The sequence below is a fragment of the Cibotium barometz genome, chromosome 6, assembly GCF_041138505.1.
Source record: "Cibotium barometz isolate CiBa-2024 chromosome 6, ASM4113850v1, whole genome shotgun sequence".
Lineage (NCBI taxonomy): Eukaryota > Viridiplantae > Streptophyta > Polypodiopsida > Cyatheales > Cibotiaceae > Cibotium > Cibotium barometz.
Genome location: NC_141051.1, coordinates 48622827 through 48649021, shown reverse-complemented (window position 1 = coordinate 48649021; position 26195 = coordinate 48622827). Strand labels below are relative to the sequence as shown.

At 39.8% G+C, this 26195-nt stretch overlaps 1 protein-coding gene across 15 annotated transcripts in view; it reads left to right on the top strand.

Annotated features, from left to right (window-relative positions):
* Nucleotides 1-2999: 2999 nt before the first annotated feature.
* The window catches only part of LOC147637821 (uncharacterized), a 125156-nt gene continuing 101960 nt past the window's right edge, over nt 3000-26195 (top strand). For 10 of the 15 annotated variants that reach the window (XM_086799663.1, XM_086799662.1, XM_086799660.1 and 7 more), the window contains exons 1-2: nt 3010-3312; nt 7970-8040. In XM_086799663.1, coding sequence (XP_086655789.1) covers nt 3188-3312; nt 7970-8033 — 189 coding nt within the window. In that variant the 5' untranslated portion in view covers nt 3010-3187 and the 3' untranslated portion in view covers nt 8034-8040. The other 5 variants (XM_086799657.1, XM_086799664.1, XM_086799656.1 and 2 more) reach the window with 5 other exon arrangements.

The following is a 26195-nucleotide window of genomic DNA, read 5'->3' as shown; positions in this document are numbered from 1 at the left end:
AGGAGGATATTGATATTGTATATTGAAATTCATTGTAGATCAAGCAAAGTAAACTCTGTAGATTTGATTTGATTTGATGGGGCTGATTGTTGACAATGTTTTTGTGATGAACATGGGTTGATCACGATGCTCCTTCATTGTGGTTTCCACTTGCTTCCATCTCTCACTTGTTTTACAAGCCACGCTGCTTGATTCTCTCTACCAGATGAGAAATGAAAGATAAACATCCACAAAACATAACATCAATTAGTAGAAGATACATTCATGTTGAGTCTACAACACATAAGTAAAGAGTTTCTCGAAACAAAAATGAAACACCATCGTTTTTATTACTTGGTTTGAGCTCCTTGCCCCCACTTCTCCAAGAGGATTGCCATGCAACTCTAAGTATGATGGATCCATGGAGGAGTATAGTAGAAAATGGCACCAGAACAATAACCCACGATACGTAGTATGCAAAAGGATGAAAAAAATGGTGGAGAGGAGGAGGATCATCGTGTAGATATGAAATGATCGACGAGAAGGGGACTCATTGAATGAAATAAAGAATGAGTGCAAAGCTCACAGATTTCATCACAGTAAGTAAATGCAAAAGATGGAGTTATTACATGGGATTTGAGTGGATTTACAGGTAAAAATGGATATTTTAATAAAGTAATATAGGTGGATATTTATTAAAAACTATTAATGAATATTCGAAGAGGAGAGAGAGAGTGCCAATATTATAACATTAAATTTAACACTTTTCCTTGATTCGCGAAAGAGAGAGAGGACCCTTAAGAGGCCCATTTGAGAGTCCAAATTTCCTCCCTAATGGTATGATTGCATGCATGTGTCACATCGATAGTAAGTGTACACATGTCAGGACGGCGGGCTGAATGATGACACGGATGAATTGTTTCTGTGTACGGTTGCATGCATTTGTCACATTGACAATAAGTGTACATGTGTCATCATTCAAATCCACCTCTAACATGTGGCAGTGGTGCATTCAATAATTATGCATATAAAAATGTTAAGGGCGCTTGTTTTGAGTTTTTACCTACGTTCTTCCAAGCCGTTTGTTCTTTGAGTTTTTTCCTATGTTCTTTTGATGAGAAACTCTAGCAATTTTAAAAGCTATCTGCACCATTATAGGTATTTTGATGCCAATCCATGCTGTTTTGATTTCCCACAAATTATTTTAGGTTATTTTTGTGTATTAAGATAGAATCACCATAACGCAAATAGGTTGTTTCTTTGGACGAACATAGCCCTGTCGTGTTGTGGTGATTTATATGAAAGAATTAATGTTATTTGCACCATTAAGACACTTTGAACACGTTATATAAGGCCATTTCTTGAGTTATTTCTATGTATTACGATAGAATCACCACAACGCAAATATGTTGTTTCTTCGTGGACAAACACAACCCTGTTTAAGCCTAGCATAATTGAGGAACACTACACATGCATATTGATGTATATATTATAAAAATAGATTATAACGATATGCTCTTAAAACTTCTAAGTATTTTTCTTTTCACATACATGGTGGTATCATGTATGGAGGGAAGGTTTTTGAAGAAAGGCCCTTGAGCACACCCTTTGCTAGGCATGCTACATTGTCACGTCATGGTTGTGGTATACAACTTGACTCTATTTCTAAATGAAATCCTTTAAATAGCAAAAACAAAGCATTTGTAAAGATGCACATCCTTGCGACGTGTAATAATGGAGAAAGCACAAATGTAACAGTCCATGTGGTGAGATCAAGGTACTCATACTTTGTTTAAAGTCATGCTCTATCATGCATAAAAATAAATGTTTCAAAATAACTCCACACGGTGGTGGGTGGATATATATGACTTTCTCCCTTTCTTTAAGTGACATGTGTCTAAATTACCTTCAAAAAGTCAAGTACAATTGCATAAAATAGGATAGTGGAAACAACCTCATAAAGTTGAAAAGCAATCGAATATTTTGATGCGATGGTGGTTCATTCATGTGCCAAGTTTGTGGTCAAGATCATAGATCACTATGAAGGTTTATGATTATCTAGAATAGAATATGTTGCACTCTAAAAAGGTTTTAAGAGCTGTGTAGCATAACTAGTGATATAGTTTCAAAAGTGAAAGATAGCCTTAGTTTTTAATCAATTGATTCTAAAAGAAAATGAGTGGAAACAATTTCACGTGGTTGTGCTTCTCCTAAAGATAATATAAACCCAAAAATATTGATTGAATACCAGCTAAGTTTTAGTTCTTGTAAAAAACTTTCCTCGAGGAAGAATATCTAATTTCTATACAAGAGAGAAAAATGATGTCTTTTACCTTTCCCAAACCCCCAAGTTTATCGGACGTTGGATGTGATTAATTTATGCAATAAACTGAGTGATCTTTTTTACCTAAATGTTACAAATCTGTAGGTAAAGCATAGCAACATTTATTTACATTAGGCTTTATAGTGAGCATTGAAAATTGTATTGTTGTTTATTCAAGGTTTGAGAGTTATTGTCGAAAACCGGTAGTCTAGATGGCGGAAGTGTTCAAGTGCCTCCTTGAGGTCGTGGGATCACATCTCCTCGAACGATACCATGAGGCATGTAGTAGTAGGTAGTGTGTGTTTGCTATGGTGTTCAATTCGAGTCATCTAAAAAAAAAACAGATTTGAGAGTTATAAACATGAGGTGTTGGCATTGGTTCCCTTAGCTAGAGCAGGTGCCAGCAAGCCTTCCATGGCCTTCTTTGGCAACGTTGTTTTCTACAGAAGGTTTGAAGGGCTTTGATACCCCTTGAAGGCTTCAAATTTCAGCACTGACCTCTAAATTTCAAAATATATGACGAACCGCTCATATAATTTCATGCATTCGTGTGTAAAGGTCCTTATTTTAGGAAGCTTTTTGAAAATATCGAGAACGGTCACTGATCGACCGAATCTTTCTGAAAATATCGGACGGTCAGGGTCGGTCCATGTGAAGAGGGTGGCCCTCAGACGTGTACGTGCGATAGCTTATCTACCAGCCTTTCTCTACGAACGCGAGTGTGTGTGTGAGAGAGAGAGAGAGAGAGAGGGGCAGGAGAGGCGCTTCTTTGCTGGCTCTCGCTCCAGCCGCAAGGGCCCTTTGAGGTGCCCAAACCCTTCCTGTTTTGGTGAGTGCGAAGCGAGAACCACGAACAGCTCATATTATAGAGCCAGCCATGGCGGCATGACCTTCCGGCGCTTCCAGAACCCCGCCAAGCGGCCTCCTCAACAAGAAGAAGGCCTACGAGCTCTAGCCGGCGCCTTCTGGCGGTCATCGTCTTCTCCTCTCGCCGAATTTGCCAGGCCCAGGTAGGCCTCCGCACAGTGTACATCTGCCGCTTAACAGTGTGCGTGTGTGTGTGTGTGTGTGTTTTTATCGTGGATCTGCATTAGCATTTGATTGATGTGGTCTGTTCGCTGCTTCAACCATATACTATGTATGCAGTACTTTCAACTAAACCATTAAACGGTTTACCATTTGCCTTTGCATGATGCTAAGGTTGGATACATGGCTGTGTGGGCTTAAAATGGCACTCATTCGGTCGATGCAAATTCTACCGGTCGTTACCCTTCTACGCTTTGAGATTTGTTGTAAAGATCAAACCCTCTACCAAATCAACACATGTCTCTCAACCTTCGCTTTGAGATTTGTTGTAAAGATCAAGTTTGACCACCTTCTACGTGTATATCCAAATCAAGACTCGTCTTTCAACCTTGGTGAGCTCATTGCCTCATCGTATGATAGTAAAAAACTGGAGAAATATTAGATTTAGAAAGTAGAAAATGAGAGTACTCACAACATAATGGAGGGGGAGTTAGAAATTGTAAGGTCATGTGTACCTTGCCTATCTAAGGAAAAGATATATGAAGTATCATGTATGTTGCTCATGAGTAGCTAGCTTATTGGGTGCATTCAATACCTTTTTTTCCTTTTTCTCTCTAGTTTGTTGTGAGCTAAGTATTCCAATCCCCCCCCCTCCCCCCTTTCTCCCTCCCTCCCTCTCTCTCTCTCTCTCTCTTTGTCCCCCCCTTCTCTCTCTTCGTCCCCCCCCCTTTCTCCCTCCCTCGGGACTCTCTCTCTCTCTCTCCCCAAAAAAAAAAACCCCCCCCCCTCCCCCTCTCCTTTTTCAATGAGCCTCTTTGTTGAGAAAGAGTGCTCTTTATTCGTAGTTCTTTGTGCATGAATGAAGTGATTTGTTGCTAACCAATAAAGAATGCTCTTTATTGGTAGTTCTTTGTGCATGTCTTTCTTTTATTACGTTAAATGCCTTTAATAATATAGAAATGTTTAATTATTTTTTGTAGGCAAAACTAGGAGGAGAAAATATAAGTTATTTGAGGGATTATTAATGGAAAAGAAAACTATACCTAACTTGTATGTCAATAGTAGCACGCACCTAGAGAGGCTTGAATTGAAGGTTAAAATGTATAGGCAATATTGTAGGCTCAAATAAGAGTGTTTTGTGTGTCTGTGTGTCTGTGTGTGTTTGTGTGTGTGTGTGTGTGTGTGTGTGTGTGCATGCGCGCACAAATCCCTATCCTTTAACAATCCTTGATAAAGGATGTCTTGCAGCCATGATCTTGGATAGTATCCAGTTAATTTAATCCGAGTCTTCAATAGCATATGCAAATTAGATACCATGTAGACTTCTTAACTAGCATATGATTCTTAACCTCATTGTTGCATAACTAAAAAGTCAAAACATGTAAAGTACATTGCAAATGAGTATTTATCCAAACCAATTTTATAGTAAAAAAAGCTCATTTATTTTATGGTGGAGTACATGTATGGAATCTAGTACGCCACCAAGGCATACCTATTTAAATATGCTTGGGCTAGATATGCCTTGGTGGGTAGATTCACTATAATAATTCAACAAATGATTGATAAGTATAGTATTAGTGTTAATTAAAAAACTAAAAGAATAAGTTTTTTTGGTTTTAAAACTTTGTTTTAACATTTAAAAGAGAAATTAAAAAGAATCTTTTTAAAACTTACATTGTTGAATATACTAATCTTCTTTCATCGACAGGTGTAACCTCTTGTGTCATACTTTCCTTTGTTGTCCTTCTCCTTCTAGCAAATGACATAATCTTCAATTATCCTTTTAATTATCAACAAGTAGAGTAAATTTGTCTTCAATTATCCTTTTATTCTTTAAGTGTCACATTCTCCTTTCTCAAGTGTTGTAACTCTCTTTCAACATGTGGCACACCAATTTGATGGACAAGATTGAAAACATTTCAGAGTATAGAACTTACATTGTTGAATATACTCATCTTCTTTCATCGACAGGTGTAACCTCTTGTGTCATACTTTCCTTTGTTGTCCTTCTCCTTTTATCAAATGACATAATCTTCAATTATCCTTTTAATTATCAACAAGTAAAGTAAATTTGTCTTCAATTATCCTTTTATTCTTTAAATGTCACATTCTCCTTTCTCAAGTGTTGTAACTCTCTTTCAACATGTGACACATCGATTTGATGGACAAGATTGAAAACATTTCGGAGTATTAAACTTATAAGTTGAGTCTTGAATAGAGATAAATTGGAAAGAAAAGTTACAAATATCGATGAGGTACTTGCATTTGTATCACCTTAGTAACACATTTCGATTCCAAGTTGCCTAAATCTTTCATGAACAAGTTCTCTCTTTAAGTTATAAGAGAAAAAGCTAAGTGAAGTTTATTAAATTTCATGTTTAAAAAGGAAAGTAAAGAATTTTATAAGAAAAACTTATGTGACTTTAATTGTGATTGAACCTTTAATTGCAAAAAGTGATTAAAGTGAAATACCTTGGGTGATGTTGAAAGAGAAGTTGTAGATTATACATTTAATATCTATTTGCTAAGTGAAGTTTATTAAATTTATGTTTAAAAAGGAAAGTAAAGCATTTTATAAGAAAAACTATGTGACTTTAATTGTGATTGAACTTTTAATTGCAAAAAATGATTAAAGTGAAATACCTTGGGTGATGTTGAAAGAGAAGTTATAGATTATACATTTAATATCTATTTGGTAACATATGTGAGTCTTAAACTATTTACGTGTGTACTATTTAAATTCAATAAAGAATCATTATCTTTTATTAAGATGTGAGAACTTTTCAGCAGAGACTCACATCCACAAAAAGCTCTAAAAGATAACAAAGGAGAGAAATGTGTGTGCGACATGGTAGAAAGGGTAAGAGGTTAATGTTCTTGAATACAAAAGATTGCTCTTGGAAAAAGTTCAATTATGCATCTAATATTCTACAATCATATATTATTTCTTCAAGATAGCATGGCTTAACCCAAATCAGTTTTAGATGCTTCAGCTAATGAGATTTCACTCTTAATATGTGTAAAAAATAATAAAGCATAAAAGAGCATGAATGAAGGGTGTTAACAATGAAGAAGTCTTGTAGTAGTATGGGTTCTAGAAATTCTCTCAATGGATATGCACATTGTTTTCCAAATTAGATTATCATAATTTGTTTAATTGCAATGAGAAGTCAAAATGTGTAATTGATACCAAGTGAAGCTCAAGGCAAATCCAAGTGTGCTTCTAGTTCAACCCTTTGGTTTTATGATCTTCACTCACGCAACATCGTATTTAATGAAGTCCAAATATCAACTTATAACCTTTTATTAAAAATACATATTAAGGAGGAAATATATCACTATTTTAATTACATTCACAAAAAGTAGGATGCCTTTTAAAGCACAAAAATTGGGTTCCACCTTTTGATGTAGTTTTTATAGAGTGCCAATAATTGGGATCCACCTTCTAATGCAGTTTTTATAGTGAATTTATATACACATCACATTTTTTTAATGTTAATATACAACCCTCGACTTATGATACATGATTGCTATTTAAAGTGTAATATCTATTGAATGATGCCCTCAAACTGATCATTAATAGACACCTATACTATAGATGTGAATATTCTATGTCCATACTTATAAGGCATGTATAGTAAGCTAAACATTGGTACAATATTTACAAAACATATTGCACTATATTAAGAAAGAGATTAATATTATTATCTTATACAACCAATTATAATCTTTTAAAGACTTGAGTTTTGAGAAGAATACAATGATCCCATTCCATGTGTAACAATGTGATGGTTTACATTTGCTTTTCAAAGAATTATTTATCTAATTAAATTTCCTTCCTAATCCATAAGTAATTTATTAATAAATCTAGATCTTTTGATTATTTATAATATGATTTCTTTTATTTTTTGTTCTTTGCAGTTTTTCTTTACTTGAGGGGCATGTTTTTACTAAAATAGAAGTTTTAATTAGAAAAATTGGATTAAAAGCATGAGCTCAAAATTAAACTTTTTATGTTTATAAAATGACTTATTCATGGTATAATAAAAAATAGACAATATGTAATAGCTGGCTATTTTTCTCTATGTTGCAAAAGAAGACCTTTGAAATTCTTGGGTTCTTTCTATCCCTAAGAGAAACAATAAGAATAGATCATAATGACAATGCATTTCCTCCATCTCTTTCTTATAGTTTATCTCTTCTATGTAGTGTCATGTGGGTAGAGGGACAAATTATCTGAAATCAATCCCTAACTGTTCTTTCTCCATATTAGAGAACATGCTCAAAAGTTTTATTATGATAGTAATTTGTTTTCATTCTAATGCTCTTTCTTTCATTTTCACTCATTTTTTCTTTTTTCTTTTTTCAAGAAAACCTTCAAAAAGATACAATGTTTTTGTTTTCATACACAAATATGAGAAAAAGGGAGTTAATTTGTACTCTTTTTTATGCCAATCACATCATTTAATTTAATATTACATTGATATGTTTGGATTTCTTTTATTGGAGATTTATTTTTTATGGTCACAAAATATTGTTTAAATGACGTGCTCTTCTAGAGTCTTCACTCATGTGATCTTACAATTGAATGTTTCTCTTTTACTATTATATCTCATGATTTCATGTTTATGTTTCTTTCAGTGTATGTGAAATCTTAAAAGACATCAATAATCCATTGGAAGGACACAAAACACATGATCCATAATCTTGAGGTTATCTTACATTCTTCAACTCTAGTCGATGATAGTGAGATTAAGTTGTGTGATATTGTCTTTTTTCACCGTTGACTTTTCTCTCTCGCTCTTGTTTTTCTCTCTATCCACATGCTCATGCACATGCTCATGCTCATGCTGATGCTCATGCTCATGCTCATGCTCACATGTGAGAAAATTGAGGTTTTTGCTAGAATTTATCAAAACTAGAGAAGATTGAGGTAACAACATTAGACTTTCTATTGCATGACTGGTGTGGCCGGGAAAGTGGTTGGAAACTCTGCATGGTAGGCGGCTGCCAAATGTTGGTGAATAAAGGAAACAAGGGCAAGAGGTGTGAGGGGGAGTCATTTGGTAGGGCGTTGGATGTCTATTGCTGTTGTCACCCGAGAAGATAGAGAGACCAGCTGCATGAGATGGTGGTCATGTTGTCAGTGTATGAAGGCCTGGGCATTCACAAGCAGGTTGCTTCCAGAATTCGTCAAGTTGTGGGTTTCAGGCTGTTCTCTCTGGAAGACTGCTGTTGGTTTGCAGGAGTGTTTACAGAGGGTGACAAAAATGCAACGACTGCTCCATAGACTCTTTGAGAAAGACCATTCATTGGTTTTTGTTGTGAGACACCGGATTGTTGTCTGGTGACTGTATGTAGTGGTATAAGCACATGGGATGTTAAATATAAAGAGCTCACCTCATATAAGAAGTCCATCCAAGTCTAATGAAATCTGGTGCTGCACCAATCTCCATTGTCTTCCTATCATGGTCTATCATTTGTCAACTTGTTTGGAGACCTCGTGGTGTGTTTTGTTGTGGATGAGATGTCTTGATACTCGTGGGATTGGATTAGGATGAGTTCATGTTTTGTTTTTGCGGGGTTGTTGGGTGTTAGCTGGGAGAGATCTTCACGGTGGAGTGTTGGGACGAGGTTATAGAGGCGGCGGGTCTTCCTTGGCGCTTCAACGTGTGCCTCGAAAGATGTCTAGGTCTCATAATGAATCTATCCTTAAAAACTCACATATAGTGCTATATGTAGAAATAGAACTCTATAGGGAGATCAACGAAGTGCGGCTCTTATGCAGTCCTACCACAAACAAAGATGGATAAGATAATTGTCTATTTTTGAGAGAGATCCAATCAAGCGTGGCTCCTATGTAGCCCCAGAAAATGAAAATGGATGACATAGTTGATATACATATATATGTATATATTTTTATATGTAAAGATATATGTGTATATAGATATGTCGATGTCTAGTCAAGACCTGGTACTTAACGTGGTTTTAGATCACCTAGTCGACTCCACAAGAGCAGTGACTAATATAATTGTTCCCAATGTGATAAGCCAATGCTAGCACGTTGAGCTACCTATCTGTTTAAGCTTTGGGAGTTCCTGTTCCATCCGCCTTCTTTCCGGTTCTGCTTCTATTGTGATGCCCCCTAATACAAACTTGATTGAGTGATCTTGAGCATATCTTGGCTCATAGGACCTTTTCTTGTTGCTCCCCCATGCATGCCCCAACCCTGTCCTTTCATCTACCCATCTGAATTGCACATCTATGTGATGTGCCTCTAGGTACTTTGCCTTAGCCATTTTCATTGTATCTATGGCCATGTCAGGTATGCCTTTTCTCTGCTAGGTAACTCCGCTGGTGAGGGAAACTAGGAGTATTGCTCTTTGAGTGAGCCATTGCCTCCTCACCCAGATCCACAAGTCATAAGAGCCCATTGCTTGCCCGCACCGCTCTAGATCTGGGGGAGGGGCTTTGGTCTTATCTAGTCACTGCCGCTGCTGCCTGGGAGCTGCTGTGGCCCTGACCCGTGGCCCTGACCCGCCACCTTAGGCACTTCTAACTGGCTCATGAATTTCGCAATGTCATCCGGCACCCGCTTGTTGTGCCGTCAGGGACCAGATTTTGCATACATCTAAGGGAGGTCTCCTTCCAGACACTTAGGCTTTTTTGGCCCATTTCTTCTTGCGGTTTTTGTTGCATGTTCTCCCTTGACCTCTTTTCTCTTTTGGACCAGATTTGGAAGTCTTGAAGCATTTGTTCCTTGGATTGCACTTCCTCAGCATGGGTTTTCTTCATAGCCTCCATCTGATCTACTTTTTTGTTGAGGTCAGTATTAACTTTCATCAAAGCGATGCTCAGCTCCTTTAAGCTCATCTTTCCACCTTTGCCCCTGGTCACTCTTGCGGGTGTAGATGCCTCCACTTCCTTTTTCATTGCCTTGATAGTCTTGCAATCTTGTTTTTGCTATTCTTTGAATTCTTCAATTAATGCCTCCAGCTCTTCTATCTTCACTCTAAGAGCGGCCTCATCATTTGCTTTCTCTTCCAGTTTCTTCATGGTTGCCCATGCATTCTCCTTTAATTCATTTTTAGGGATGAGATCCATTGTTAATCCGGTCCATAGAACATGCTCTTTCCCCTTCCCTTCAGATTGCGCGGACAGCTTTTTTTCTTCTCCTTTCAAAGCGGCAAATCTCTTTTTGCAGGTTTTAATTTCTTGCCCTGCAGTTGCTCGTTTTTCTTGTGCAGCTTCTCTTCACTGCTAGTAGTGTCTCCTCCATTGGTGGTTAGTGCTTCCAAGGCCTTTGTTGGGTCTGGGCCTGCTATTGGGACCGGATCTGGATTTTTGGACCCTCTATTATGACTAGTGGAGGGAGCTAAGTGTTTGCAAGAAAGTGTGGGTGCTTGCATTAATCTTGTTAGCTTTTCTAGATAAGCTCTCCACACCTCCTTAAGGTCATCCACCACATGACCTTCCCATTGCTCCATTCTTTCCGCGTCTAGCTTGTACACCTCGGGATTCTTCTATGTCCAGAATTTCCAATTTGTCAGCTCCACTTTATCTCTGTCAGCCCTATCATGGAAATCCCTTATGATTTTGATATGCTCTTTGTAGATCAGGGTGACTTTTCCTTCCATTATAGCTTGGTTTTCTATGGCCTACCATACTCTTCTTCCATCTGCACAGTCTCCTGGTCTTTCTTGGCCATCTTCTCTTTCATTTCCTCCATCTCCTTCTTCATTTCTTTATTGGTGTGCTAGAGTTCCTTGATCTGCTTCTGCATTTCATCCAGTCGGCTTGCTTCCACCTTTCTCATGCGCAACTCCTCCTGTAGGGGCTCTTGCTAACTCATCCACCATCTACAAGGTAGCATCCTTCTCTTTGATGATGGATTGTAGCATCACCATTTTCTTTCATCCCATCATTTATGCATCGTTGAAATGTAGGACTCCCTGCACCCATTCTATCTTAATGGTGTCTTGAAAACTTTCCTATGCTTGCAATGTTTGGGTAGACATGGGTGCAAAGAGTCCTGTCTGTGGAGGCTACCCCCCCAACTGTAGGTTGGTGGTGGAGGTAGCCTCCTGCTGTCTGCTGCTCTAGCCTGAGAGATTTCTTGAATCAGTTGCATTAGGTTAGTTGTTTGTTGGATACCATCATATTTGAGGCAGCTAGGAATCAGCTCTGGCCAACATAGTGTTGGTGAGGTGTCATCTCTTCTATATTGGTGTTGTTTGAGAGCTAGGAGAAAACTACAGACATTTGAAGGAGTCCTATATTTTAGTGAAGGGTTCTATATCAGCAAGTTTTGTGTTTGATTGCTGAGATAGGTTTCAGAGGAGATAATCAGAGAAGGTTAGGAGAGAATCAACAGGGTCAGTGAAGGTTTCAGGAGGAGGATCCTGAGATTGTGTTTGTAGAGTCAGCTGGGACGTTGGAGGAAAGTTGAGGATCCTGGAGGATAGTCTTTTCACTAGGGAAAAGTTGGGGATATCTGAGGTAGAATTTTGAGACAGAACTAGTCAAAGTCTAGTCAGAAGGTAGTTGGAAAAAGAAGGTCGAGAGAGGATCCAGGGAGGCCTTTGGAGTCTGGTTATGTCGTGGATGCTAGAGGATTAGAGAGGACATTTTAGGATCAGTTTTGGACTGGGGAGACCATCCAATTTTGAAAGGAGAGGACAGGTATAATCTACCTAGTCTAGATCAGTTAGACGAGGTGTCAGATAGAGGTCAGTTGACAACAACTGTATAGTTCTAAAGGGTTTTAAGATAGGGATTTGATGTTATCTGACCACAAACTATTTGCCTATGATGGAAGCATGGGTACATAAGTTTAAAGTTCCGAAAGTGTACTTTGATGGTGGTGCTCAAGTTTGTGTCATGACTCAATAGACTATGGAGGCCTTAAGACTTAGAGTGACTGCACCATCAGAGTTCAAAGTAAGAATGGCCAATAGTTCTAAGGTCACTTGTCTGGAAGTAATAAGGAAGTTACAAGTGACCATCCTTGGGTTCAAAGTTGAGTTGGATGTGCATGTCATGCCTGCAAAGACAGAGACCCACCCTTTGATTTTGGAAAGACCATAATTGATTCCCATGAAAGTAGGTCAGGATTGGTGGAGGGAACACCTGATCTTGGGTCTAGATCAGCCTGTTAAAAAACAAATCAAATATGACATGGCTGAGGGGAGAGAAGTAAACCCAGAGAATTATTCAGAGGATGAAGATGAAGATGCAGAGACCAATTCCACAGATGGTTCTGATATAGAGGATTAGGACACGAAAGAGGAGAGATCAGAGGATGATTGAAAAATAAGTTTCATTGCTAGAACCAGATACTGACCTCTTGTGCATGTCTTTATAGTTGTGTACAGAAGAAAGGAAAAGGTGGAAGCTGAGGATGTAGAGTAGTCAGCCAAAGAGGAAGTTGTACAGAAGATTCTTGCTAAAGATCTGACAGTATTTGAGAGGAAGAATACTTGACAATGTTGCATCAGTTTCCAGATCTCTTTATCTCTTCTTATACTACTCAAGTTAGGGGGTGTCAGTTGTGCAACATGAGATCAACTGAAGCCTGAAGCTAAGAAAGTGGTGCAAATATTGAGAATATTGGGGATAGTGCATAGCAGGTATTGAGCAAAGAGGTGAATAAGTTGTTGAAAGGCTTCATCTTTCGAGTTGACAATTTAGAGTGGGCTTCTCCAGTAGTGATAACTCCCAACAAGAAGAATGGAAAGTGGAGAGTGTGTAGACTTTAAACGTTTAAATTCTGTGACCAAGAGGGGTCACTATCCATTGCCTTTCGAACATGAAATCTTAGATAGCGTAGCTGGGCATGAAAGGTATAGTGTCAGTGATGGTTATTATGGCTATTTCCAAGTTTCAATTGCTCGAGAGGATCAGAAGAAGACTACCTTCATCACACCATGGGGGTGCTTTGCATACAAGGTAATGCCCTTTAGGCTCACTAATGCACCTGCTTCTTTCCAGAGATTCATGAACTTTGTATTTGAGCCTTATTTGGGGTCCTTGATGAGAGTATTCATTGATGATTTCTGTATATATATTGGTAGATTGGTTCACTATGAGAAGCTAAGAATGGCTCTAAAAAGGCTGGATGATTTAGGTGGACAGCTGAACCCTGACAAGGGCCATTTGGCTCATTCCAAGGTCACACTACTTGGAAATGTGGTTTCGAAGAATGGAATTAAGGCAGACCTTGCAAACATTGAAGCTTTGCTTCTATTGGAGCTACCCTATAATGTAAAGGTATTAATGACATTCACACATAAAGTCAGATATCTGGCTAGGTTTATTAATCTTCTTTCTCAAGCATTATACCCACTGCAGCAAGCAGCCCAAAGAGATCCCTTTGGGTGGCAAGACAAAGAAGAAGAAGCCTTTCTATAGGTTAAGGAGATTCTGAGCACTCTGCCAGTTGTCATGCCCCCTCACTAGAGTAGAGAATTCTTTGTAAATCCTAGTGTGGGAGAAGATGCCATAGGTGTAGTATTGTTACAGCAAGGCAAAGAGCATTCCTTCATGAGGCCAGAATTGTTACAATAGGACAAAGATAGGTGGAGAAAGAACTTATTTTGAAGTAGAAATTGTGATGGTGGTTGTGGTGTTTGCCTTAAGGAAGTTGAGGGCATACTTACTGCCATATTAACTCATTACTCTTTACTTCCCCATTTGATTCAATATGATCTTCCATCAAAGAGATTGTCTAAATGGTTAGTTGAGTTGCAGGAGTTCCAATTTACCTGCATAGTGGAGGATAATACCATGGCCAATTTGGTAGATATTTTAACATACAAGAAAAATCCTTTGGTATTGAGAGAGGAAACAGTGATGAAGAAGAAGGTATCTAAGTGGCAAAACCCTGAAGAAGATATGTCCAATGCGTTTACTTTATTCATTGATGGAGCTTTCAAAAGGAGCTTAGGGGTAGCCAGTGGTGGGGTTGTTATATTGGATCCAAAAGGTACAATCATATATCAAGAAGGGAACAAGTTACAAGTGTAGACCACCCATGAAACTGAGTATGCCACCTTAGAGTATGGACTCCAACAATGTTTGAAGAGAGATTTTAACAGACTGGTTATTAAAGGGGATAGTTTACTAGTCATTAGACAACTTCAAAATGTATGGAAGACTAAGAGTCCCAAATTGAAGGGATGGTGCTTTTAGATTAGAAGAATGATGCACAGATTTGAAGAGGTCCAAATTCAACATGTTAAAAGAGCACAAAACCAAGCTGCAAACACATTAGCAAGGGGGGGGATTAGGCAAGGATGTGGATGTATTTGTCATGACTGTGGCCCACCACCCTAGCTATATTGCATGTGTCATGACTGTGGCCCACCACCCTAGCTATATTGGAAGGGAGAGTTTACATGAAGGGGAAGAGTTTCTGTATACTAGTTTGGTACCTTCAAGTTTATAAAAGAAACAGAGATATGGTTTCATAAGAGGAGCCTTGTAGTATAGTGTTGTGAATGATCAACTTTACATGAAGGGAAAGTATTTAATCATAAGAAGGGTTCCAATTACAGAAGACATTTTTTCCATAATGGCTTCATCTTATGAGGGGGTCTGTGGTGGACACTTTGTTTTGAAGTTAACTCTGAGGAAGATTATGATTCAAGGCTATGTATGGCCAAGTATGAGGAAGGATGTTTACCACTGGTGCAAAAGCCATGAGCCATGTCAAAAGCAAGGAAGGAGAGTGTTTCACCATGAGTTAAGGAAAACCATTATTTAATATGGAGCCTTTGAGAAGTGGGGCCTGCATGCAATTGGACCTCTACTCGCCCACTGCAAGAGGGAACCATTATGTCTTAACAGGTGTACATTATTTAACCAGAGGCAAGGTGTGTAAAGAATATTTCTATTAAGGAAGTGGCCAGGTTTATTTTTTAAGATATTTTTGCAAGGTTTGGTATGACCGAGTTGTTAATACATCAAGGACCTGGTTTGAGAGGTTAGATTGTATAAGAGCTTATGCAAAAATTGCATATCACACACAGGTTTTCAACTCCTTTACTACCCTCTATGTAATGGGCTGGTTGAGAGATGTAATGGGGAATTGTGTACCATGCTGACAAAGTGCCTTGAAGAGCATCCCAAGCAGTGGGACTTACTTGTTTCCTCAACTTTATGGGCTTACAGGACAACCATCAGAACAACAACAGAATTTTCTCCATACCACTTGGTTTTTGGGAAAGAAGCCCTGATGCCCATTGAAGTAGAGATCCCTAGCTTGCAGTTTCTATTGAAACATCAGAAGAGGGACATAGATAAGTATGAAGAAAGGTTGCTAGATTTACAGGAGGTACAGATGGCAAGGGAAGAAGATTTGGATCACTATATCCAACTGAATGACACATGCACTCTGCACTATAGTGCATGGTGACAAACTAGCTCATCATCATCAGTGCAACATTGTACAGTATTAGTACCTTTTATGATGATATTTGTCGTACACTATGACCCCATTATAATCCTCGGTCCAAGATAAGTCAGGCATGAGCTATGTAGGTCATTCTCAACCTTAGATAGTCAGTCCAATCAGTCCAAGTCCCTTAACCCACTTGAAGAGACACATTCATGTATGTAGAGTCAGTAGAAACCTTAGGGTTTGCATTAGAAAGCACTATGCATATTGCATATAGTTCATTGTAGAAGCCTTGAAATAGCATCTGGCAGTCTTAGAATATTTATTAGGATTTATTTGGCATTTTTCCATAATTTCTAGCATTTAATACTATTTATCCATCATCTACAAGTCATGTAGCATTTAATATTCAGTCGGCCAGCATCTAGTGTAGTATAAATAGGAATGCTTTGCTCATTCATTCATATCATATCAGAATTCAGTAAACAAGTCTCAAGCGTTGGAGCCTTCAGTCTAAGGAGCATCAACGATTGAAGATTCAGCACCCATAGCACTTCAGCCTTCAGCGTTTTCAGCCAGCGTTTCATCCTTTAGCCAGGAGCATCAGTGCATGTGCTTACAGCATCCATCATCAAAACACAACAGCTTTCAGCATTCAGCCCCATCAGTAAACCTTGCATTTTCTGCATACACACAGTTTTCAACATTCATCTCTTCATCATTTTGCTACAGCCGATTGGTAAAGGTAAAATGTAGCATTCATATTCATTTACAACATTCATACATAGCCTCCTAGAACAGTCCCAAATAGCCCCTATCTCAGCCTCAAATTTGCATCCCTTCCTCATTCCATTGGGAAGAGTACATAGGCTTGAGATTGGACATCATTGGTGCTTCTACAGCCGTGTACAGTCCAGCCTGACTCTTGGTCTTTCGAGATCTTGCATTTGGCTTATCGGCAATCCACCGCCATTCTCTTCAAAGATAATAAAGCAAATACTATTCCAGTAACTGGATAGGGGGCCCTTCAGAGTGTAATTCGAGACCCCATATGGTGTACAGTTTCCGTCTGTCTCTCTCTCTCAAATCTCTTAAAGTTTGAAGTCTTAAAGTGGATTGCTAAACTCGCGAAACTCATGATACAGAAGAGGGTGTGAGCATTTGTGTGATAGGATCCTTAATTTTACGAATACTTCCATTGCATGTTACATTGGTATTAGATAAAGCTTGTCCACACACACCGTATCCTAGCTTGAGGGCATCCTTGTGGATGGCCAGATTGCATTCCGGAATGACCACCACTGACTTCAGCATCATGTCTACAGAGGAGAGTACCCATCAGCCCCAAAGGAGACCTTGATCTTTCGACTATAGTAGACACCATAGCTCTACTCAGAGCTCAGAACCAGCTTCTCATGGAGCATCTCCAACTCTTGGAGAGGCAACAGCATCACGTCCTCCTCCACCCACTAGCAACCCTTGACTACATCTCCCACAACAAAGAAAGAAGACGAGGCCAGACTGAGAGAAGAAAAAGCAGAAGCAGAAGTAAGAAAACAATAAGAAAAAACAGATAGACGAGAAAACAACAAGAAAAAGAAGATAGACGAGACTATGAGGAAGCCCAATGCACGATTGAAGAAGACCAACATCAAGCTGAACTAGCCGCTCGGGAGCACCAACAAGAGCTCGATCAAGAACGTATGTTACTCAAGCACCAAAGGGAAAAGAAGGGCATGCATCTTAGATACCAGCACCTCTCAGCTTCCCTAGCCTCAAGTGCCACAAGCCAGCAGTCTGCAGCATCAACTATCGTCATTCAAAGTCAACCAAATTTTAGTAAGTATGATGGTGAGTGTGATCATTTACTAGTTAAACAGTTTATTCATCAATTTACTGCTCATTTTCCATTAGCTAGGATCACAGATCCTCAGGATAGAGTCCACATAGCGGCTCCCCACCTCAGAGGTGAGGCAGTCCCTTGGTGGCAGCATTGGTCTAATCTTCATATAGACTCGACCACAAGTGTCACAACTTTTAGCTGGGATATGTTTGTTCATGACCTCAAGACCAGATTTCTCACGCCCCAGTATATGATTGATATGGCAGATGAGTTCTATGGACTCAGACAGAACGGGTCTCTAGTGCTTTAGTTTTCCAGAAAGGTTATTACTTTAGCACAGTAGTTAGGGCTATCTGCGGTGCACGCCAAGATGGAGCAATTCATTCGTGGATTGCATCCCAACATTCGGCTCATAGTTCGCAACTTTGAACCCAGTACATATGACCGGGTTTTGACTCTCGCTCAAAATGAGGAAATGAAGATGAACGGAGGCAAGCCTAAGTAGTCATCCCAGTCCAGTAAAAAACCCCAGCAGTAGCAATCTGCACTACACAGCGAGGGAAAGGTAATGTATCTTATAAAGATGCCAAGAAGGACGACAGTAGTAGCTCCAATTTAGGGGGTAAGAAGGATAAAGAATCAAGCCTAAGAATACCCTCAATGAAAAGGCTAAGAAAGGCATTACTAGAGGTCATCTTCCTCTAGAGGAGCAAAAGAAATACCAATTAGAAAACATATGTTTTTTATGGCACATGATAGGGCATGGTAAGAAGGATTGCCACAAATGGCAAGCGAAACAAGCCGCTAAAGCCCCTTCTGCCACAGTTGCCACAACATCTCTAGCTCCTCTAGAAAACATCTCTAGAGGAGCAAAAGAAATACCAATTAGAAAACATATGTTTTTTATGGCACATGATAGGGCATGGTAAGAAGGATTACCACAAATGGCAAGCGAAACAAGCCGCTAAAGCCCCTTCTGCCACAGTTGCCACAACATCTCTAGCTCCTCCAGCCCCGCCTATTACCACCAATGCGATTCAGATTTTACCTTCTATGCATCCTATGCCATCCATGGTATTTGATGCTAAGCAGGAGGGTGAGAGAGATACTGTACAAAAAAGCCTCATCCAAGCTTATGGATCTGCCAAGGGCCGACAGTTTATAGTCCTATTTAACATGGGCAGTTCTGAAGACACCATCTCTCCCGAGTTGGCTAACAAAATGAGCTACACATTAGTACCATATCATCTGGATGTGGACGGATTCACACTTGATCTCCGCACCCACATATCTCAGAAGGCACATCAGTTTGCCTTTGAAGTTGAGAAGGCCTCATTCCAACGCGATTTCATTGTCTCGCCTCTTTTGGGGGGGTGTGACATGATCTTAGGAATCCATTGGTTTTTCCAATATGAGCCTATTCCCGATTGGGGACATGACACTTTTACTATCTGTAAAGGTTTTCCTGAGCCCGTCATCATGATTCGTGGTGGGGATAGAAGCATTCTCGACATCCCATTGATTTCGCATCTCTAGGCCTGATGAGCTATCTGCAAGGGAGCGGAAGGAGCACTCCTTTATGTTCGTGCTCAAACAGCCTCTACCTCATCAGTAGCATCTATCTCATCTTTCATCCCACAATTAGCAGACCTCCTGTCTAGACATCAGGACATTATGCTTAGAGACGATCTTCCGCCTAGTCTCCCTCCATCCCGTCCTAAGGACCATCATATTGACTTGGTTCCTGGATTAGAACCTCCTAGTAGGTTTCCCTATCGTCTTTCCAAGACTTTAGAGGAGGGTTAGCTAGAAAGATAATTATTTGGGCTCCTCCAAGCCGGATTCGCTTCAAACCATGCCAAGTGCCGAGTGGAGTGATCAGCAAGCTAGGTGGAGTCAACTCTTCCAACAGTTTGGGGGAATGATTGAGTACATCCCTGGTAAACATAACCCAATAGCAGATGCTCTTAGTCGAAAGGCTAGCATCCATGCAGTCCATGAGTCTACCATTCTCGAAATCCTATGAAAGGACTTAGATAGCATGAAAGACCAATATGTCGACTCCCTTGAGTTTGGTACTTAGTATAATTTGGTCCTCACTTCTTCTGAGCCTAGACATTATTTAGTACAGAATGGTTGGTTGTTCTTCAAGAACCGCCTCTGTGTCATTCGGAAAAAGTGATTAGCTCTTCTCCATGATGCCCATGACTCCTTAGTTGGAGGACATAGAGGTCTCAACAATACCCTTGAGAAATTAGAACGGTCCTTTCATTGGCCTAAAATGAGGCGTGATGCATACTCACATGTTCAAGCCTATAAGATTTGTCAAAAAGTAAAGGTTCCACATACAAAGAAGGCTGGTTTACTTCAACTTTTGCCTATCCCCGACGGACCTTTCATCGACATATCTATGGACTTTGTAGGGCCTCTACCAGCATCCACTAGATCCCGTAACACTTAGTGTTTTACCATTGTGGATTGCTTTAGGTAATTTTTGCATGCTCATCCCATGCAAGAATACGACCATAGCCGAGGACGTAGCCCATCTTTTTCTCAAACATTGGTACCCAATTTGTGGTTTGCCTAGCACCATTACATCAGATAGAGATTCCGAGTTTACCTTGTATTTCTGGAGGGCATTATTCAATAAATTTGGAACAAAGTTACAATTGTCTAGTGCATTCCGTCCACAAACAGACCGCCAAACAGAAATTTATAACTAGTTGGCCTTTGATGTTCTCAAGTCATATTGTCATAACCAGTAGTCCAAATGTAAACATTATCTTCCATTGGTCCAAGCTATCTTGAAGGATACTCATTCATCCATCAGACGGACTCCATATGAAGCAGCCTTTGGTCGCCATTTCTCTTCTCTTTTGATAAGATTGGTGTCTCCATCTCTAGAGGCTAATAAAACCACGGAATCATTTTTTGAAATCATTGAGTCAATCAAGGACCGCTTGACCAAAGCATAGAAAGCTTATAGCAAACAGGACAATAAGTCTAAACAAGATGTCCACTTCAAGGAAGGGGATTGGGTCTATCTGTGCATCATGAAACAAAGATTGAAACAAGTGGGCAAACGCTATCCCAAGCTTTCATTCCATAATTTTGGACCTTTCCCAATAATTAAAAAGTTAAGTGACGTCTCCATGAAGTTGAAATTGCTTAACAGTTGGACGATGCATGATGTTTCCCATGTTTCTTGGCTAAAACCATATGTTGGACTAGAGGTTTTTAATGTTTCAAATGAACAGCAGCCAGACGTGGTAGATGAAGTTGAAATTGCCTACTAACAGTTGGACGATGCATGATGTTTCCCATGTTTCTTGGCTAAAACCATATGTTGGACTACAGGTTTTTAATGTTTCAGATGAACAGCAGCCAGACGTGGTAGATGAAGCCGAAGTCATCGAGCTTGGTCAGATCCTTCTTCATCGTTGGGAAGCATGGTTCTAGTCAACGAATACGTCAATTCTATACGAAGTTCCGAGATCTAGGTACCCACAAAGCCGTATGGCTAGACGAGGAGTTCTTTCAAGAGTACTCCAAGTTGTTAGTAGCAGACTACTTGGAAGCCATGAACGTGCCGCCATGCTAAGCAGGAGGGAATGTCACATGCACTCTACACTGTAGTGCATGGTGACAAACTAGCTGATCATCATCAATTCAACATTGTACAATATTAGTACCTTTTAGGATGATATTAAAATCCTCAGTCCAAGATAAGCTAGGCATGAGCTACATAGGCCATTCTCAGCAGACAGTCCATCAGTTAGTCCAAGTCCCTTAACCCACTTGAAGAGACACATTCATGCATGTAGAGTCAGTAGAAACTTTAGGGTTTGCATTAGAAAGCACTCTACATATTGCATATCTTTCATCCATTGCATATAGTTGCAGAAGCCTTGAAATAGCATCTAGCAGCCTTAGAATATTTATTAGGATTATTTGGCATTTTTTCCATAATTTCCAGCATGTAATACTATTTATCCATCATCTACAAGTCGTGTAGCATTTAATATTGAGTCGGCCAGCATCTAGTGCCAACCGACTAGCCTTAGTCTAGTATAAATAGGAATGCTTTGCCCATTCATTCATATCATATCAGAATTCAGCAAACAAGTCTCAAGCGTTGGAGCCTTCAACCTAAGGAGCATCAACAATTGAAGATTCAGCACCCATAGCACTTCAGCCTTCAGCGTTTTTAGCCGCATTTCATCCTTCAACCACTAGGAGCATCACGCATGTGCTTTTAGCATCCATCATCAAAACGCAGCAACTTTTAGCATTTAGCCATCAGTAAACCTTACGTTTTCTACATACATAGTTTTTAGCATTCATCTCTTCATTGTTTTGCTACAACCAATTGGTGAAGGTAAAACTCAACATTCATATTCATTTACAACATTCATACATAGCCTAGAACAATCCCAAATAGCCCCTATCTTAGCCTCAAATTTGTAGCCCTTCCTCATTCCATTGGGAAGAGTGCATTGGCTCGCGATTGGAAATCATTGGTGCTTCTACAGCCGTGTCCAGCTTAGCCCGACTCTTGATCTTTTGAGATCTTGCGGTTGACTTATCGTCAGTCCACCGCCAATCTCTTCAAAGATAATAAAGCAAATACTATTCCGATAACGGGATAGGGGGCCCTTTAGTTGGGTAATTCGGGACCCCATATGGTGTACAGTTTCCATCTCTCTCTCTCTCTCTCTCTCTCTCTCTCAAATCTCAGGATACAAAAGATGGTGTGAGCATTTGTGTGACATGATCCTCAATTATGAATACTTCCGCTGCATGTTACACTGAGCAACAAAAGAGCTTATCTTTTTAATGAGAAGGTGAAAAAGGCATTAACAAGGGGGATCTAGTTTTAAGATACAATATCAGATTTGACAACACTTTTCAGACCAAGTTCTAGATTAAGTGTGGGAAGGCCCTTTCAAAGTGGTGCACATTTATGAGAATGGGACCTACCACCTGGCTGATTTGGATGATGAGCTCCATGCCAAAAGAGTTAATGGCTACAGGTTGAAGCCATATTGGTGCAAAGTCATAATAGTTCAGAAGCTTCCAAAAACAGTGAATGAAGATTTGCCTATAGAAGAAGATGATGAGGTTTGTTGGGATTTGAATTTTATTTTATAATGGAGTCCATAGCATCTGGTTGAGCATAAATGCTTCAACCATGGGGGGTTTGGCAAAAGATGATAGGATTTTTTGGGACTAAAGGATATGCTCAATGGAGGTGCCTACCCATGCCCCGTGAAGACAATAAGGATGGTAGAGTACTTATGAAAACATAAGAATAAAGGAGGTGTTGCATGGATACGAACTCTAGGTGCATGGCTGTGAATAGTTGTGCGAAGTGAACTTATGAATTGTTGCATGTAAAAGAGGAGGCATGGTGGTTGGCCAAATACACAATAGGCACAACACATAGAAAAAAGGCGATCACAAGTAAAAGGGACGAGAGCTCTTTTATACTAGGGACCGGTGTGTGTGAGCTTTGTTTTGGGAAGAGGCAAGGTATGCCCCAATGTTTTATTGTAGTGGAGAGGGAGGTTCTGCAGAGTAGTTTATTTTCTTGTGAAGATTTTTTAGAAGAGGCAGCGTAGCAGAGGGAAATCTGTTGGTTTAGATAAGAGGGAGTGTAGGAGTATGGAGAATTGGCCAAGAGGAGTATTCCTTGGATTCTTAGAAGCATATCTACTTGAACCTGTTGGTTTTCTCCTTGACTGTAGCTATTTGTTTTGAAGGTGTCTTTGAGGCAGTGTCGTCGAGATCTTCCTGTCGAAGTTCCTTGAGTTTTTTTGTGTTTTTTCCCTTTATTGTGATTATGCCCGTGTCTCAAGGTTGTTGAGACACAGTCATGTTTTGTGTTTAATTTGAAGTAGACAGAGAAGCTGGGTTTCATATGTTGTGTTGATCAAGTGGTTGTGATGTATGAGTTTGTTTGGATCAAGTTCATGTTGAAGAAGAGTCTCTATATGTCTGTTTGATGATTGGAGGACTTTTTTTCAGAATCCAGTGCTGTCTCTGTTTACATGACCTTTGTTAAGAGAGGGTTCAGTGTCAAGTAGGTGTCAGCTAGGCACCAGAGATATCAGCTGGGTGTTAGGATCTTTCTTTGGCTTGTTTGGGTTGGGGGGAAGTGTCCCTCAATCACACAGATGACTGTTTGAAGGGTTGTCAAAGCTCAGAAGTCATATAGCTTGGTGGTCTGATAGGGTTTCCGTGGTGTAAGCAATGAGTCATTTGTTGCCAGTTAGGGAATGCTAGGGTTAGAGGCCTTGACTTGGTTTAAGTGATTTGAGCCTCTAGAAGTCTTAGCTGACATAGAGGAGAGATTTCCTACATCATCTAAGTCAAGTTAGTTGTTTGGTTGGATAAAGTCATATCTGAGGCAGTTAGGAATCAGTTGTGGCCAAGGAGTGTTGGTGGGGTGTCATCTATTCTATATTGGTTGAGAGAAAACTGAGGACATTTGGAGGAGTCCTCTATTTTAGTGAAGGGTTATGTATATGAGCAGGTTTTGTGTTCAATTGTGTTACTGACACAGTTTTTAGAGGAGACAGTCAAAGAAAGTTAGGAAACAATCAGCAAGGGTCACCCAAGGTTTTAGGAGGATCGTGAGATTGTGTTTCTAGGGTCACATGACATTAGAGGAAATTTGAGGATCTTGGAGGACATGTTTTTCACTAGGGACAAGTGGGGGATACCTGAGGCAGAATTCTAAGACAGAACCAGTCTAAATCTTGTTAAAAGGTAGTTGGAAGAAGGTTGGCAGAGGTTCTAGGGAGGCCTTAGGAGTGTGGTTATCTTGTTTGTGGGGATGCTGGAGGATTAGAGAGGACATTTGGGGGTAAGTTTTGGATTGGGGAGACCATCTAATTTGGAAGTAGAGGACAGGTAGAATATGACTAGTCTTGATCAGTTTTGGAGGACGTTTTTGTCAGTAGATAGATAGAGGTCAATTGAGGGAAATTACATAGTTCTGAAGGGTTTTAAGATAGGGATTTGGTGTGAGCTGACCGCCGTATAGGACAACTTGGTATATTGAAAGATAGAATTTTGACAGGAAATAAAGAGAGGACTTTGGAAGCAAATTTTGTCCATCTTTGGCACAGCTGAAGGTGATTCTGGTCAGCTAGGTGTTGGATGAAGTTAGGAAGGGTTGTTAGAAGATAGATCAGAAGCACTAGTGAGATCAGTGCTGACCTTAGAGGACAACTTGAATAGGTAGATTAACTAATTTGGGAGGCTAGGAGGGTGCTAAGGTGTTATGTTCTATCAACTGAGGGTTAGGGATCATCAACTGGGATTGTTGGTGCCTTCTATTGTGGTGTTGAGTTGTGGTGCTTGTGTTGGCTTCCTCTGATGGTGGTGTGCTTTGGATGGAGCTATAAAGGTAGTGTCTCCCAAAACCATCATTGTTTTGGTGCCTCCATAGAGGAGGGTTTTTAAGGAATCCTTCAAACTGTTGATAGAAGCTGAGTAGTGTGCCAGTTAAGGCTCAATCTGGCTATTTTGCACTTCTCTAGACACATCATAAGGTGCTTTATGTGGTCTTCTTTGTTTTTAAACACACTGAAATCATCTAGAAAGACCCTCATGAAGGTGGTTAAATATTTGTAGAATATTTCTTGAACCATCCTCTAGAACATGGTTAGAGCATATTCAGTTCAAAAGTCATCACATTGGACGCAAAGCCCCCTATTTTGTTACAAAGGATATTTTTTCCTTATCCTCCGGAGCCATCTGCACGTGATTGTACCCACTAAACCCATCCAAAAATGAGTATGTTTCATGTCTTGATACCGCATCCACTAGAGAATATATAAATGGTAGAGGGAATGAATCTGATATGGTGGAGGCATTCAGTTGCAGTAATCTATACAGACTTTAAGCTTTTTAGGACAATGACTATGGGTGATAGTCATTCTGCTTTGTCCACTAGATAGATGAATTCTACTCTTAGCAGCTTATCAATCTCCTCTTTGACCTTCTTGGTGTAGTTACGGATCATTCTATACCTGCTCTACCTGATAGGAATGGCATCCCCTTTTAGGTTGATCTTGTGCTAGTAAACGCTAGGATCATTTCATTTTATGTCAAAGTAGTTCCATGCGAACACATCCTTGTAAGATTTTAACAGCTCCAAGAGTCTTCCTCTGATTTCTTGATTTAGTTTTGTGCTAAATATGTCTGTTCTAGGCTCTTGATCATCTCCCATGTTTACTTTCTCAAGCTCATCTTCCTAGACCCTGATGTTCCACCTCCTCAATTGGTCTTCTTCATACTTGAGAGCCACCACGGCCTTCTCCTACTTAGCTTGTATTTCTGCTATACTATCCTTAGTGCCTTCCTCGTCTTTCTTTGTACTTTATTCATTCATAAGCACTTCAGGATGAGCGACCACAACTTTTGGATTGTATCTCTGTACAATCTGCTCAATGTCCACCTCAAAGAGTGACGAATCTAGATTTTCTTTCAAGATCTTCTCTTCCTCGTCTTCTACCCCTTCCAAGTAATTTAGGCCTTCTACATGCAACGCTCGGTTGGCCAGATTCAACTTTTCCTTCCCTACGATCGAGATGCATACCTTTTTTTTCCCCCTCCAG